The 16440-nt window shown below is 32.5% G+C and overlaps 2 protein-coding genes across 2 annotated transcripts in view; one reads left to right on the forward strand and one right to left on the reverse strand.

Moving 5' to 3' along the window:
- LOC126975575 (dystrophin, isoforms A/C/F/G/H) overlaps window positions 1-16440 on the forward strand; it is a 657038-nt gene that overhangs the window by 440389 nt on the left and 200209 nt on the right. The gene's annotated exons all lie outside the window — the stretch shown is intronic.
- Window positions 1502-5460, reverse strand: LOC126975578 (uncharacterized). Its single transcript, XM_050823528.1, has 2 exons — window positions 5048-5460; window positions 1502-4482 (listed from the first exon to the last, which is right to left on the reverse strand). The coding sequence occupies exon 2, from the start codon at window positions 4476-4478 to the stop codon at window positions 2991-2993; it is 1488 nt and encodes a 495-aa protein (XP_050679485.1). The 5' UTR covers window positions 4479-4482; window positions 5048-5460; the 3' UTR covers window positions 1502-2990.

Below are 16440 nucleotides of genomic sequence, written 5' to 3' on the forward strand. Positions count from 1 at the left end.
TATTATAATTGATTAACAAACTCTATATTTTAAGCACTTAGGTTAATTTAAATTATAATTATTATTTTAAATGTCATTATTTAAAGACTAGAATTAATATATATTTTAAAGTCAATTTAATTTAACCTAATGTGTCAACATTTCATTTATGGAATAAAAACATTTATCTATAAGCCATGTAAAAAGATCCTTTTTAAATCGTTGGACGGGTAATACGCGTAAGCTTGGAGGGAGTTTATTAAATATTTTTATACACATGACATAGCTACATTTTCCGTAGGATGCATTATGAAATTTGTGTGCAATCACCAGTCTGTCACCGTTTCTTGTATTTCTCGGATAAATATCTCTTGCTTTTGAAAATAAATGGTCATGTTGTTTGACAAAGATACATATTTCGTATATATACATACAGGGAAATGGAAGAATACGTAATTCTTTAAACAGTGGTTCACACGAATCAAAGTAAAAAGCTCCTGTCATAGCTCTTAAGCATCTCTTTTGGGCCATGAAAGCCCTATTAGCCTCGCTAGAGTTTCCCCACAAGATTAGTCCATATCGAAGTACTGATGCGACATAACCATGATAAGCTGCCAGGACTGTACTTTGTAAAGCCGTTTTACGCAATCTATATAACACATAAACATATCTATCAATTTTTTGGCATACCATGTCTACATGCTCTTTCCATTTTAGATTTTTATCTAGAAGTACTCCTAAAAATTGAACATGCAAAGCTTCTTCTATTTGGGTATTTGTATAGTTTATCTTAAGGCTATAGTTATTAGAGCGGTTACTTAAACTAAATTGCATAAATGAGGTTTTTTTAATATTAACTTGAAGATTATTATCCTCTAGCCAATTTACCACTGTATTAATTTCATTATTAATTTCACTTTCATAAATATCAATCTCATTTTTATTATTACATGTCATAATTATTGATATATCATCGGCAAATAAATAACAGTCATTTTTTGTCACACTAGGCAGGTCATTAATATAAATTAAAAATAATAATGGTCCAAGGACGCTTCCTTGCGGAACACCAAATCTATTTAATTTAAAGTTTGATTGTTGGGCAATTATGGTAGCCTTTTCGTCGATAGAATTGATCTCCACACATTGCTTACGGTCTTTTAAGTAGGACTCCATCCAGTTAAGAGCTGGTCCTCTAACGCCATTTTGCTCCAACTTATCCAACAAGATGGTGTGTGATACGAAGTCAAAAGCCTTGCTCATATCAAAAAATATTACACACGTTGGTTTTTTTGAATCTATATTTTCTGCTATTTTGTTAACCAGTTTAAATGCAGCTAATGTTGTCGACTTGTTTTTTTGAAAGCCAAATTGTTGCTTGTTTATTATATTATTTTTTGTAAAAAAAATTGTTAAACGACCATACATTGCTTTCTCAAAGACTTTTGAAAAAATAGATACGAGTGCGATTGGGCGGTAGTTATTAAGTTGTTTTTTATCGTCTTTTATGTAGTGGCTTGACCACCGATAATTTTAGTGCGTCTGGGAATTCACCAGTTTCAAACGACAAATTGATTAGGTATGTTATAACTGGTACTAGTTCATCTTTGCATATTTTAATAATTTTTGTGAGAATTTCATCATAGCCTACTGCTTTAGTATTCCTCAACAATTGTATTATTTTTAATGTTTCGTTTTCCGTTACTGGATTGAGAAAAATACTACTTCCAGTTTTATTTTGATTTATACAAGGTTTCAACTTTCGCTTTGTCAGACATTTATCACTGCTGTTAGTCAAATTTATCCAATAATCATTAAAACTGTTTGCTATATCTTTAGTATTATTAATCTCATTATTATTTACTATAACTGATTCTATACAAGTGTCACTATTGTTACTTTTTGTTTCATTTTTAATAATTCTCCACGTCGCATAGCATATGTTTTTACTGTTTGCTACATAATGGGTATTACTCAATTTTTTTGATGTGGCAATACAATATTTAAGTGTTCTTGCATATTTCAAATAATTATTCTTATTGCTATCGTCTTTTTTTCTACATTTTCTATATCTTAATACTCTTTTTATTTTACAGCTTATTCGAATACCTTTAGTTATCCATTTGGGCTTTCCATTGGATTCCATATTTTTAATTTTTATTCTCGGAAAACAAAGTCTATATAATAGAGTTACTAAGGAATGAAATTTGCTAAAAGCGTTATTGAAATTTTTTTCTTCATAGACTTCATTGAACGACAAGCTTTTTAGGTAATTTTTGAATATCTCAATATTATAATTACTATAATTACGTTTGTACATAAACATAGATATTTTATTTTTAATGTTAACACTTTCGAAACTTAGAATTTGTGCTGTGTTATGGTCAGAAATATCGTAATTATGTAAAGAACCTATAGCGCCATCAATATTACTTATTATATGATCAATGCATGTGCTATTTCTCGTTGGTAGATTAATGTGTAATCTAAAGTTAAAGTTTTGCACGATTTGCTTTAACTGTTGAGAGATTTTATTACAATTCAGTGTATTAATATTAAAATCTCCTGATATAATAATTTTTTTATTCTTTTTACAGTATTTCTGAAGCACGGTTCTTAGTTTTTCAAAAAATATACTTACATCAGAATCAGGTGTCCTGTAGATACAAATGATAAACAAATTTTTGTCCACTATGTCTATCCCACAACATTCAAATGCTTTCGGTTCACACAAAGTATGTAGGTATTCTAAATTTTTTGATCCTATCCCTTGTGATGTTAATATACAAACACCACCCCTTCTTTTTATTCTACTGTAATTTGATGCTAACAGATACCCATTTAGTTTTATATTACTTTCATGCCCTTTTGGAATGAATGTTTCCGTGAAGCATAGTATGTCAATTTTATCTGTATTTTGCAGATCTTCAACCATGATTTCTATTAAGTCTTTCTTTGCTAGAAAGCCAGCAACATTTTGGTGAAGAACTTTACAAGTGCATGTTGAATTATTAATTTTTGGCACGAAAAAACAGTTTTTCCCCATTTTTGCTGTCATCAACTTTATTTGGTTTAAAATAAAAAGGAATTGTTCCCTTCTTTGGTGCATCCTGAGATGAATTTAAAGTTTGATCATTTTTTGAAGTTACGCCATGAGTCACTTTCTTAAAATAATATGGTATCGTTCCTTTTAGTGTGGAACGATTTATGTGTCTTTGTTTTTTGAAATTCAAAAACCTTTTATTGTAGTCTATTTGGTCAATTACGAGATTTATTTTATGGCATATATTATAATACGGCGTGTTATTTCGATAAATGTTTTCATCGAGATTAAGAAACGTACAATTAGGAAACTTGTTACATATCAATCGCAACATGTCATTAAGTTTCAGTTCATTCAAATGCCTACTGAAAGTCACACTAGTTACAATAATATGGACTTGTGGTAGAGAATTTATTTTTGTATATAAGTCAGATGATATTTTAATTGGATCACAGTCATTTTCACCTACAGTTAATATTAATTTGTCGTTACAGGAAAAATCATACAACTCACAAGATTTGAGGATGTCCCCTGTCGTTGCATCGGGTTTGATGAACGCTTCAATTGTATATTTTTCATACGGATTAGTTCTTCTCGACTGAATGAGCGCTGAGGATAAATTTTTAGATTGTTGACTTCCTATAATGTAAATTTTTCTTCCTGATTTTCTTTGAATATTGGTACTTTTTTGAGCGAGTTTTTTATTAAATTCAGAATTTAGTGGTACTGCTGGTGCATTTTCTAAATTAATTGGTATTTGTTCTATTGCTTTATGAGATATTATATTGTTCTGTATAGAGGATTTTACTGACGGTGTGCGTTTAGATTTCTTTGTTTTTGTTCGTAGCGGTGTGGAGTTGATTGAAGAATTACCGTCGCTTAGCAATGTTTTAAGTAATTTTATTTGTTTTTCATTTTCTTCAATTAACTTTCTTTGTTTTGTGTTTTCTATATTTAGTTGGGCAATTTCTTCATGAGCACTTTCTAATTGCCCAGATAGGGTTGCTAAGTCCTGTTTAAGGTCTAAAACCTGTGAGCTTTCGACAGTACCAAGATCTGGTAAACTACATGTGCTGACATCTCTGAATGTTGAATTATGTAGGTCTTTCATTGAACTACAAAATGTTATATTTTCTAATGATTGATTATGTAGTGTGAGAGTATTCTTGCTGGATAAATTACTAATATTTGAAATGGTTTTATCTAACGAGATACTTTGTGTCAGCTGTTCAGTATTTGAAAGATTTTTTATTTCCTGTGTAGAGCTTTTCCTACATTTATGACATTTCCATTTGAGTCTCTTATCGGTCGACATTGAATTGTATCTTTTTAAAGTAATGCTAGCACATTTTAAGTCAAACGTGTTATTGCAATTAGTACATTCCAAATATTCTTTCACTTTTATAGTGTGTGTGCATGTTGCGCAGATATTCCTTCGTTTTGATCTGGTATACATCCTGCTATAATATTATTTACAATAGGAAAATATTATGATCTATGCTCAATCAATTATATGTAAAAGGACAATCAATTATTTACAAAAAAAGCCTTAATAAAAATTAAAATACAAAATAAATTATGTACCTGTAAGGATTCAAATAAAATTCCAATGAAATAAACAACAATAAAATTAAAATTGGCCAAAACATATAAATAAAAACACAAAAATGAAAAAAAAAAAAAAAAAAAAAAAAAAAAAAATTCGAACCGTAATCATCAACACGTTAGTCCGATGTCAAACAACAAAGCTATTCAATAATTAATAACCGGGTTGAAATGTGTGAAGTGACAAGCTACAAGCCCACGTCAAATATAGGCTCAGACGTCACAAAGATTAAGCACGGATTTTGAACTACCGACGCAAGTTATTTTACACCAACACAAATTTACTTAGTGTCTTTGAGCGCAAAAATCACAATGGTTGAATTTAGTTAAATAATACCGTCACTGTTGATTTCACGTTGTAATGAATAGCCCTTGTGTTTGTTGTGTTTGTTTAATTATTATGATAGTTATCAATATCACCTTGTTGTAACAGTAATCTAATGAAACCCTAATGAAACGTCGAAGATTGCACTCGGAGTTCAAAGGTATTTAGTGCCGGATGAAACGGTTAATTTCTGTGAAGTAACGCCTGTATTTGAAGTATCGATACTAAACTTCATTATAAAACTAATGTAAAACAGACTTGATTTATAATTTTTACTTATCTTTTGATTTCAACTTTTACGGAGACAACCGCTCACTGACACCATGACACTCGAAACACAATATTGAAATATTAATACTAATATTACTCGATGAAATAAGGATTCTATAAACTGGATTGTCACATATTTTAAATTTAACTTCAAAATTTAGTATTTTACACCGTAAACATCCTCACACTACTCAAAATAATTAAATACAATTAAAGTGTTAGGGAGCACTCAAGAAACACGTCACTTTGTCCGATCGACCGATCGATATCCAATATGTAAGCATTACTGTGTTTCGGTCTGAAAGGTGCCGTAGCTAGTGAAATTACTGGGCAAATGAGACTTAACATCTTGTCTCAAGGTGACGAGCGCAGTTGTAGTGCCGCTCAGAATTTTCGGGGGTATCAAAAATCCTGAGTGGCACTGCATTGTAATTGGCAGGGCGTATCAATTACCATCAGCTGAACGTCCTGCCCGACTTGTCCCTTATTTTCATTAAAAAAATGTAACATGGTAGGCTTCAGAATCTTGCAACATTGTTACAAAAATGTAAACACTTGTAACTAGAGTTTGCCGCGAGAAAAGTTCCTTAACTCACGTTTAATTTAAATTTTAATATGTTTAACTCACGCTTTGTTTTCATGTTTCATAAGCCTGTTGGTAATTAAAGCATAACTGTTTAGTTCAAAAATCTGTGTTTTCCTTCGAGATTTACGAACTAATATATAAACTATCAAACTCTTATTATTATCCGTAAAATATACGTGTTTATATTTAAATAACTACAAACAAGTTTTTGAAGTAATAGGAACTTCCTTAAAATCTTTATATTTACTAGTCACAGATATATAATATGAAGAAGTGGCTAGAAACTCATTGTCACGTTTCGTAGTGAAATATTTTTTAGCCACGCTGTGCACCTTATTTTTATTAATTAAATTGCAATTAATATTATAGTATTTCATTTATAATAATATGATATGGACTGTCCTTCGCTTTTATCACAAGTCGGTTTGCATCAATTGTCGCCTTAGTACTTTTTCCCAAATGGACATTAAATTCCACCATAGTAATTATGGCTTAAACTCTCCTCTACAGCTAATATTACAATTATATAATTGTATTTTTAATATAGATGAAAACATTGATATCTTTTCAAATTTTAAAATATCACATGTGTTTCGTATAGTAATGTTGTGCCTACCTATAATTTAAGTACATTTAAACTATTTTATTATATTTGTTTAATTCTCAGTGCATAACTTAATAAATTGTATTTAGTTGGTAAGCCTTTATGGATAAATAAATAAATAAATAAGTAGTAAATTTATTTATTTCGTATTATAAACCTCAACATGAGAAAGTTGTAATTACTGTCGTAATATCTACGGCATACAACCGCATGTTAATCAACATATGTAATTCTTTTTCATGTAAAATAGTAAGTATATAAAAAATGTCAGTATAATAATGCGTTGATATTGAATAATGTTTAATAAAAAACAACTTTCTTAAATAAACTCAAACACTGTGTTGACAAGTTTGTGAAGCTAAGAAGCTTTCAGTTTTAAAGTGCATTCCTACGGTATATTACTATTCTAACAATAATAATTAACTCTTGTAAGTGGGAAGGGTGCTAACTGCATTTTGGTAATTGCCGTGTCATCCAAGTGACATGAAAACGAACTTAATCGAATGTAATAACTCAAGACATGACAGTACAAACGTTCGGCCCCTAAACAGATTTGGCCTCTAAGCATCCTGTGTTTAATGCAACCAAATTGGTGACAAGTATGAACGGATGGTGTGGGGTCCCACGGTACGGATCTATTACTATTGGTTATCAGTAAACTTCTATCATCGCTAGCTCAGCTTTGCGACAAAGGAATGTCTTAATAACGAGGTTGAACTTAATAAGAGTAGAAATGAAAGTTGCAAATTTTGGCTTTTTTAAGAAATCTTATATAAGTAATTGGTGGCACATGATTTAAAGATGATACTTAAATTGAAACCCAAACACTGTTATTCATAATTAGAATTAAATAGTGATTTTCAATACAAGTACAAAAAATATATTATGTGGGTCAAAACCCAACTCTTTCTAGGCTCTGTAGGTCATGTAACTGACTGGCCAAATCGCAGAACATTGATTTATTCATTCCGCTTGCTCAATATAAAAAGAAAATACTTTATTTACACACGTGACTTAGAAACCTTGTTTTCATATTTCATTTTTATTTTAAATTATATATTACAATATTTATAGATTTTAGTTTTTAAATTGTTAAAATTACTGTCTTATTCGTATAAACGTAGTAAAAATTATGAATGCTGTGGTGGCTTATAAGTGAATTAACTCTTATCCATATTATTATTATATTTTAAGTTTAAGCATGTTATGAGTGTAATTTGATAGTTGCCCATAAATATAAATATGTAATTTATTCACAAGTCCCGGTTTGTGGTACCAAGCCGTAGGTGCGAGTCAACATGGGACTAGAATGGCTATTTTTAAATTAATTTGCCATTAAATAACAAACAACGATAGCAAAGCTATGAAAATCAGTAAAGTCCTAGGACAAGTTTAACTTACAGTTGTAATAATTGTTGAGGAAAAAGACTGCAATGCGAGACGAAGGTAAAAGAACCTTATGAGATTACCTCTTAGGAAAATAGCCGCCAGATTTCCTGCGATAGTTCTCGGATTTGTAGCATATATTTTTGAATGGAGAAACTGCCACGGATAACTTTTCTGGTGAAAAATGTTATCTTTGTAAAAAAAAAATGATTATCTTTGTTTTTAAATTAATAACAGCTGATGCCTCGGTAACAACGTGTAAACTTTGTAAATTAGGTATTATATTTAGTTTTTATACTTGTGGTTATAACGGAAACTTGTTGGTTATGAATAACAACTGGCAGACAGACAGACAGACATCACAAAGTGGAGCCATAGAAATAGGCTGCCGTTAGTTACCGTTTTGGTTAGGGCACCCCAAAATAGTTGCAAATGTATTTTTGATTTAATAGTTTAAACTTTTGTGGCGCAATTTACTCTAAACACAGATATTATAATTCTCAGTATAACTAGATTAAATTCGCTAAGCAGGCTTCATTAAATTACTCATGATGCCGTCCCTCTCGGTTTGTTAATAAATCTCGATCCTCTCTCTCCCTCGCTCGTCATCGTCGGACCCGCTCATTAAAATTAAGCACACTTATTAGATTATGGTGTTATGTGGTGTTTTCACATCGACGGGATTTGGGGTAATTGAAATTTAACTGTAATAATTTAGGATTCTTAGAAAGTTTATCAAACGTTTATTAAGTACTATCAAAAAGTTGTGAGTTTTCGTATGCTTGTTTCATATGTTTTAGTATACCTAAGCGGCTCATCTTAGTATGACAATATTATGTTGTTACAAATTCGTTTCTAAAACAATTGATGAAAATCTAATGAAATGTAATTTATTTATTGCGTAGAATACAGTATAGATTATAGATCTTAAATTTATTGTAGTTTCTTCTATTTGGCTAATTTAAATAAAAAGTTTACTTAAAATTTTAAAAATCTTTAAAACTATAATTTTGTTTGTCGATTACCCATTTAAACAGGAGTCCAGTAAATCCTTTCTGTGGTAAGTTTTATATTACTTGAGGTAGAAGATTAAATAATTGTATACACATTGCGTAGCTTCTATTTAGGTAAAATGTTAAGTTACGTAAAAAGTATATCTGACGCATTGCCTTTCGGAGAAGCTTTCAATATGCCTAGATTAGTTTGATTTACTTTGCGAATATCATTGCAGTTCTTGCAAATGTATTGTAGAAACGCCAATTCCAAATGCTAACATTAATATACAAAGCTTACAGTTTAAGTTACTCAAAATTGTACTCTTATGCGATAACAATAAGTGTCGGTGGTGCAATAGGTTGATCCGTTGACTCTCACCACGGAGCTGCCGGTTCGATTCTCGCCCGCCTTGTACCAATGTGTTTTCAGTTTTCGAATTCCTTTGTTCATTTATTCGTCGCTTTATAAGGTCGGTAACGGTCTTGCGATTCCTCTGGTGATACAAGAGATAGGTGATAGGCTGCGGTGATTACATACCAACAGGTATGCACGTTTGTCTTCCTCTTCAATAAATAAAAAAAAAAAACAATTTATCTAGTGTTATTAGAATTTCATTCATTAATTGGAATTTAAGACCCCAGTTAAATCACGCAATGTTGTCCAGTCAATGTGAAGAGTGCACGAAGGGCCAACGACCCATCGCATAAATATTCAATTATATGAAGGTAACGAGTTATTGTGATGACATCTTGTAAGGGATGTTGGCTAAATTATCATTTCGAGTTGCCACGTGTGGTGTTATCTAACAGCTAATTGCGTGTCGAGGGCGTCCCTTAACCCTATCTTAAGGTAGATAATAAATCCATTGGTTGAGTGATGTACTTGAAATTCGAACAGTAGTGAAGTGGGGGAGATATTCGATAGTTCAGACGAGTATTCAAAATTTTCCTGTTAGTAATTATTCTTAATGATGAAAATTTAAACAAATTAATTCAATAATATATTATATTAAGGTTCGATTTTATTTAAAGCAGGTTAGGCGGCAGTTATTAACACATGCATACCTAACACCGAATAAGCCTTGTTATGTTTTTAAAGTTGGAAGTTGGAAGAGGACTCGCATGGAACGTGAGAGGTCGTGGGTTCGAGTCCCGCATCGTTCATAAAATTTCGTTTACAAATTAATTGTAGATTCTACATGTGTATTAATCCTAGAATTGAGGGTTATCAAATTAAAAATATAACAAATTGTCTATAATATGTTACTAGACTAGCTAGACTACTCAACTGTTTCCTATGGAATGGTATGATATCGAAGTCCAAGCGACTTAAGTGACGTACCCTATTAATATGAAAGGCCGTTTGTTATTAGGTACTATTATTGTTAACAAACACTATCGGTGGCGTTACCGCACGAACCCGTCTGTGAGATTCCTTAGCTATGAAGCGTATAGTTACAAGGCTTTAATTGACACCTACACGTCAAGGCCAGCCATGATCAATAACTTTATATTGCGTAATTGCTTACAAACGCTGTAACAAAACAATACTTTAACTTATTTTATTCACACTGTTCGTCTTATCTATTCATATTACCTCTGCAACAACCAAGTCTTGGATATAGCTGATGGTCTACATGAATGCGCTTTCGACATTGTAGAGATTCCATATTATTCTATTTTAGCCCAAGAAGACTCAAGTTTGCGCGTTAACCCCAATAGTCTTATCACCGCTCTTCGATAACATTCGATATCACGAGAAATTGCTAAGTCTGGAAGGTAAAGCGAAATTAGCTTAAATGAAACTAGGGGTCGTCAAATAGCGAGATTACATTATAGCGCTGTATAGGTCAGGTCCGACCACATCATTATTAGTATTATTCTAATCTTTGGTGTCCCACCACAGTATCAGCTCGAAACAAAGTAGAACTGCTCGACACGTCAGACATCCAGTGACTCTGTAAATGGCTCTGCAGATCGGAAGAGGTGTTAGATCTTTTCCCTTCCTCCCAATCAAACCTTCAGACTACGCGCCATACATTTACTTATGATACATAATATGCACTAAAAGTATGAAAATAATTGCGTATTTTTATACAATCTAATTGATTTATCTAATTCTAGTTACGATTATTGTATTTTTTGGAGTCGGTGTCATCCAAGATAGGTTTGTAGCTACATACTATACATTGAGTTGTGAGGAGGTGAGAGGCGAGAGCGGGTCGCGGCGGAAGGACACCGATTCCAAAAATAACAATAATCGTAACTAGAATTAGATTAATTAATTAGATTGTATAAAATAGGCAATTATATTTATACTTTTTAGTGCATATTAAATCAATTGTTTTGGAATAGTGTTTTTGAAATCGGTTGATTTCTTGTTAAAAATTTTTTGCATAAAAATATTTGAATTGTATTAATTAAAAATCAGTAACACCGTATCTATGTTTATTTAAATAGAAAATTTTGGGTTTTCAAAGGCTAATTAATATGATCATTAATCATTAAATTATACACAGCACTGTTTCCAAATATTTAGGCCTCACGTCGTGTAGAGGGCCTCACAAATGCTCATTACATCATTAATAGCCTTGGTTCGATGAAGTATTAATATGACTAATGATATTAATGACTCCGGAATTAGAAGTAACGAATTCTTTCTGTGAAATATAACCGGAAATACCGATAATACAATGTTTCAAATAGAACGAATTTGATACGATTCAGATGCGAACGATATGATAAAATTAAGGCTATTTGACTAGTTGTTGAGAACCAAGAACATTTAGTTTTTTTGTAACAATAAGGGACGAGACGAGCAGGATGTTCAGCTGGTGGTTATTGATACGCCCTGCCCATTACAATGCAGTGCCGCACAGGATTCTTGAAGAACTCAAAAATTATCAGTGGCACTACAATTACACTCGTGACTTTGAGATATAAGATGCTAAGTCTGTCTGCCCAGTAATTTCATTAGCCACGGCGCCTTCAGATCATAACACAGTAATGCTTACAGGTTACTGCTTCAAGGCAGCAGTTGTAGTACCCATAATCTAGCCAGCGTGCTGTGCAAAGGAGCCTCCAACTGTTTAGTGCACTGAACGAAAACTTGGGAAGTGTTGAAGTGTTTAATTATACACTAATGATCTATAGTCGACTGATCGAAAACGTAGTTTAAGCATATCTACTCACTCATGACGAATTTTCTAACAAAAATAGCACGACACGCCACATTTAAGGGTATCATCCCCACCATCTGTATGTATGGCATTCCGCCACAGTGCGGTTTTGAAGGACCTTTCTCTCACGTACAATCAAGCTGTGGATAAAGCCTCAGTGTGCGGTGTTTCTAGGATGGGTACATTAAAAAAAGCGCGTACACCTTCTTTAAAGGCCGGCCTTCGATGGATTGCCCTTCTCGTCCATAAAACAAAACATTATGTCTAAGTGATGACACGAGAAAGACGTCCACTTGATCTTAAGTGAAAAAGTCGGAGTGGCATCACAAGTGAGCTCGTCACTTTGGAGATAAAAAAAAATCTCATCAGCCTGATTAGTAGTAATACACGCTTCGCCAAAATTTCTGCTGTCAACATAATGGAGTTCATGAGACTAATAACCCACTGATAGACAGACAGAGCAGCCAGACAGGGGAATTAGTAAAAGGTTTCTCGTCGGTATCGGAATTCTAATCGCGAAAGTTCCTAATAGCACTGCCGTTGCATTTGCTCCCTACAGATCATAGCTGTGTGTGCTGTAATTAAAATCGCCTGTTAAAAACTTCACTGTAATGATTACTTTGTATGTTTGTTAATTCGTTTACATAGCCTGGTAGTTGCAAGTTCGCACGCAATAAACAAATTAGAGGAGATCCTTCTGTAGTTGGTTCCGTGCCAAATGCTTAGACGGGCTTGAGTGTGGCCACTATATAAGAGTGTTTTTAAAACATTTTGAGACAGGTTTATTTTGGCTGTCATATTTTTATTCTAGTTAACAAGTAAATTGTATTTTTCTCAATAAATAATTGCTGAATCCCTTGTTATAATAAAAAATGTATTTGTCTATTACTAGTACACTATTTGACTTCGTCTTAGACAAAGTATTTCTTTGATTAATACACGAGTGATACACATTTAAATAAAAAACTTTTTAAAGGATTAGCACGCGTTATAAACCTCTACAAAGTGTTTTATTTGTGTTAGACCTTAAAAACTTCGTATTGGGAGAGTACTTACATCAAGGCGAGTGCGAAAAAACCCAATTGGACCCAAAACAAAATGCAATGTTTTTTTTTATTCGCAGAAATTTTTTACCATAATTACTATTCATCTTAATACGTTAGTATGCATCCCTACTCTGTGTTGTTACTGAAGTTGATAATCTTAGATATAATAAATGGAAATCGGCAATTTAAACTGTAAATTATTTTCATCAATACAACGATAATAATAATAATGTGAATTATTTCATTAAGACGAGGTGTCGTTTCTTTTATCTAATTAAAATTAGTAATCAAATATTATTAACAAACAAATTTCTCCAGAAATAAAACACCTTCAAAATAAATAGTTGCTACTACGTATCAAACTAATTACATCTGAGATAATAATAGAAACAATTATTAATAATAATTAATGATTCATATCGCAATAAGATAATCGGTTATTTCGTGGCCACGTCGCGATAGCATCAACTGTTGTGTTGTGATAATACTTCGGTGTTAGTTAGAAACTTGTGAGGAATTTAGTTCATATCGATTTAGTCTTAAGTTAAAGCTTATCTTCTAGCTTGAGAAACTTTATGAGATGATATTTATAATAAGTGATAACCTTTCAAAACTCTTAAAAGGATTTTTAGCTCTTATTTAATAGCGGGGATATGGAATAGTCAGGATAGAAGATTTGTTGAATTTTCCGCAATCTCAATGTCGGGATGACTGAAGGCGTCAACTATTGGTGATCCAGTGTTGCAAGTGGTGCCTGGTCGATATTTATAGTAAATAAACCATTGTGTTTCTTTGCAGAAATTATGTACAGTTTATTTTGAAAGTAAAACCACGCTAACGATTGTATTAAAGTTCAAAAAGGCGACATGTAATATTTTATTCAACACTTCTTTTATTTTCTGTTTTTCCGAAATATTTTTGATATTTAAAACGCTTGAACTAACTTGTTGTAGAATGTAATTCTAATGGCTATTCAATAAAAATATTTTATGTGTTTTAGTTTACCTGTCTAACTTTCGCGTGACTCTTATATTTTACTAGCTAATGCCCGCGACTTCGTCCGCGTAGATATAATATAAATAAAATATAATAAAAATAAAAGGCAAGTTTGTAATTGAAGACTATCTCATGTCTTATTCCAGTTCCGGTTCCCGTTTTCGCTCCCTATCCCAACATATTATATGAATCTTGTTTCTTATTTATATAACAAACCAAACTACAATGCGTATAGTTATAGCTCGTAGAAGTGAATTTCAGTTTTTATTAAATACCTTGGGAACCAAGAATTTCCGGGATAAAATGTAGCCTATATCCTTTCTCAAGCTCTGGTCTATCGCTGTACTAAGTTTCATCAAAATCGGTTCGGTAGCTCCGGCTTAAAAGCGTAGCAAACAAACTTAAATTCACGTTTATAATATTAGTAGGGATTATCCTCATATTCCATAATAAGTATTATTTTAAGTAAATCACTTACAATAAGACTGTACACGACTTGAGATATGTTTGGAGTATCCAGAGCTTAGACGTCGGGTTCAGCCTGAGATTTATGATCTGAGACATACAATACCTAGGAATGGAGAGTAGCCGCTGTGAAATATCACGAGTATTACATCAGTGTGACAGAGATGTAGTGATGTTTGCTTTCATTTTTATATCGTGCTTTTATGAGCTTGGAATTCATAATTGAATTCGTCTTTCGAGTCATCAGTTATATCAAAATTAGAATATGTATTTGCTTCCATTTAGTAGTTAGAGTGTTAAAAATCTATGTGTAATTTTTTTTTGGTACTGTCGTCCTCGCCGCGTGAGTATCGTGATCCCGTTGCGATGCACTCGCTCGTGGCGGTAGTGCCTTTGGTTTAGATACAAGTTGATTGATGGATGGGATGTAATTGTCGTCTTAAAATCAAACTCTTTACTCTCAAAAGAGCTTTACACCTATATATGTTCGCTTCATCTCAGTTACACCATGACCTAAAAGTTGTAACATTAAGAAAACTGTTCCTGTCACGGCGCCTATTTCTGCCGTGAAGCAGTTATGTGTAAACTTTACAGTGTTTCGGTCTGAAGGGCGCCGTAGCTAGTGAAATTACTGGGCAAATGAGACTTAACATCTCATGTCTCAAGATGACGAGCGTAATTGTAGTGCCAGTCAGAATTTTTGGGCTTTTCAATAATCCTGAGCGGCACTGCATTGTAATGGGCCGGGCGTATCAGTTACTATGAGCTGAACGTCCTACACGTCTCGTCCCGTATTTTCATAAAAAAAATGATATTATTTGAAAGCACGCAGAGCTTCAGAGATATTCGTAATTTAAAAAAACGCAAAAGAACTATAGTTTGTAGAATAAAATTGTGAAAAAATCAACTTGGTAAACGAAGTTTTCACTTTGCTTATACTATATAATAAAGTTAATAAAATCTTAAACATTTATCCTAAGACAATACTAAAATGTAAATCATTAGCAGATAACTGAATGGGCTGGTCACATGCATGACGTTTGGATCCGCCGCTTCCCTCGCAATGTAATAGGGAAAGGAACGACCCGTTCCACGACACCTCCACAAGGAATGACATTTAATTGAACATGACACATCATGCCGCAAACTCGTCCAAATAACAAGGAAAAATAAATGTAATATAAATACAATGCCCACGTAGTATTTCAAATTCTGAGAGTAACTTTTCCTCAAATTATTGTAAGAAAATCTGGAAAATTAATACTTTTCATTGTGATCAGTGAACGTAAATTGATGTTATTGGAAGATAGTGTCCTTTTATACTATAAATAAATAGGTTAATACATACTTTTATTAGTTACTGTGTGTTAGTGTGATAATTAATAATATTCAATAATTCAAATTCAAATAATTGTTCTTTGTTACAGGTATGTTGGTGGTTAGACAGCTGTAATTAATTTGTACGTATATACTTTACGTATATCCAATGAGCATCTTACATTATAGTGATCCATCTATATTTGTTTCCAAATCACTTTAAGGTTTTTATTAATTCACAATGGCCAAGTGTGAGTCAACTCGAGAATGAAGAGAGAAACTGCCATATAATTCTACTAGTGACTCGCCCCGACTTCGCATGAACGGTAGAACATCAGTGTTGCGTCATTTAAATTTAACTGTATGTTCGCATTACTTAAAGAATTTTTAAAATATTTCTTCCTTCGGTACGATTAGTATTTCAAAATATGTAAACGAAATTTACGAAATTTTACGATTACGAAATTGTACGCCGGTCTACGCCAATAATTAAATAGGTGTTCTTTAAAAAGTAGGTGAGTAGTAAACTAAAAAAAAAAAAAATAGGAAAATGGTTGAACCTTAAGTTCATCCCTGTAACGTCCCGCTAATTCCATACCTAAACTCTTCAAATTGTGCTTATGACGATTTTAAATGAGACTCTA

Source organism: Leptidea sinapis, chromosome 36 (assembly GCF_905404315.1).
Source record: "Leptidea sinapis chromosome 36, ilLepSina1.1, whole genome shotgun sequence".
Lineage (NCBI taxonomy): Eukaryota > Metazoa > Arthropoda > Insecta > Lepidoptera > Pieridae > Leptidea > Leptidea sinapis.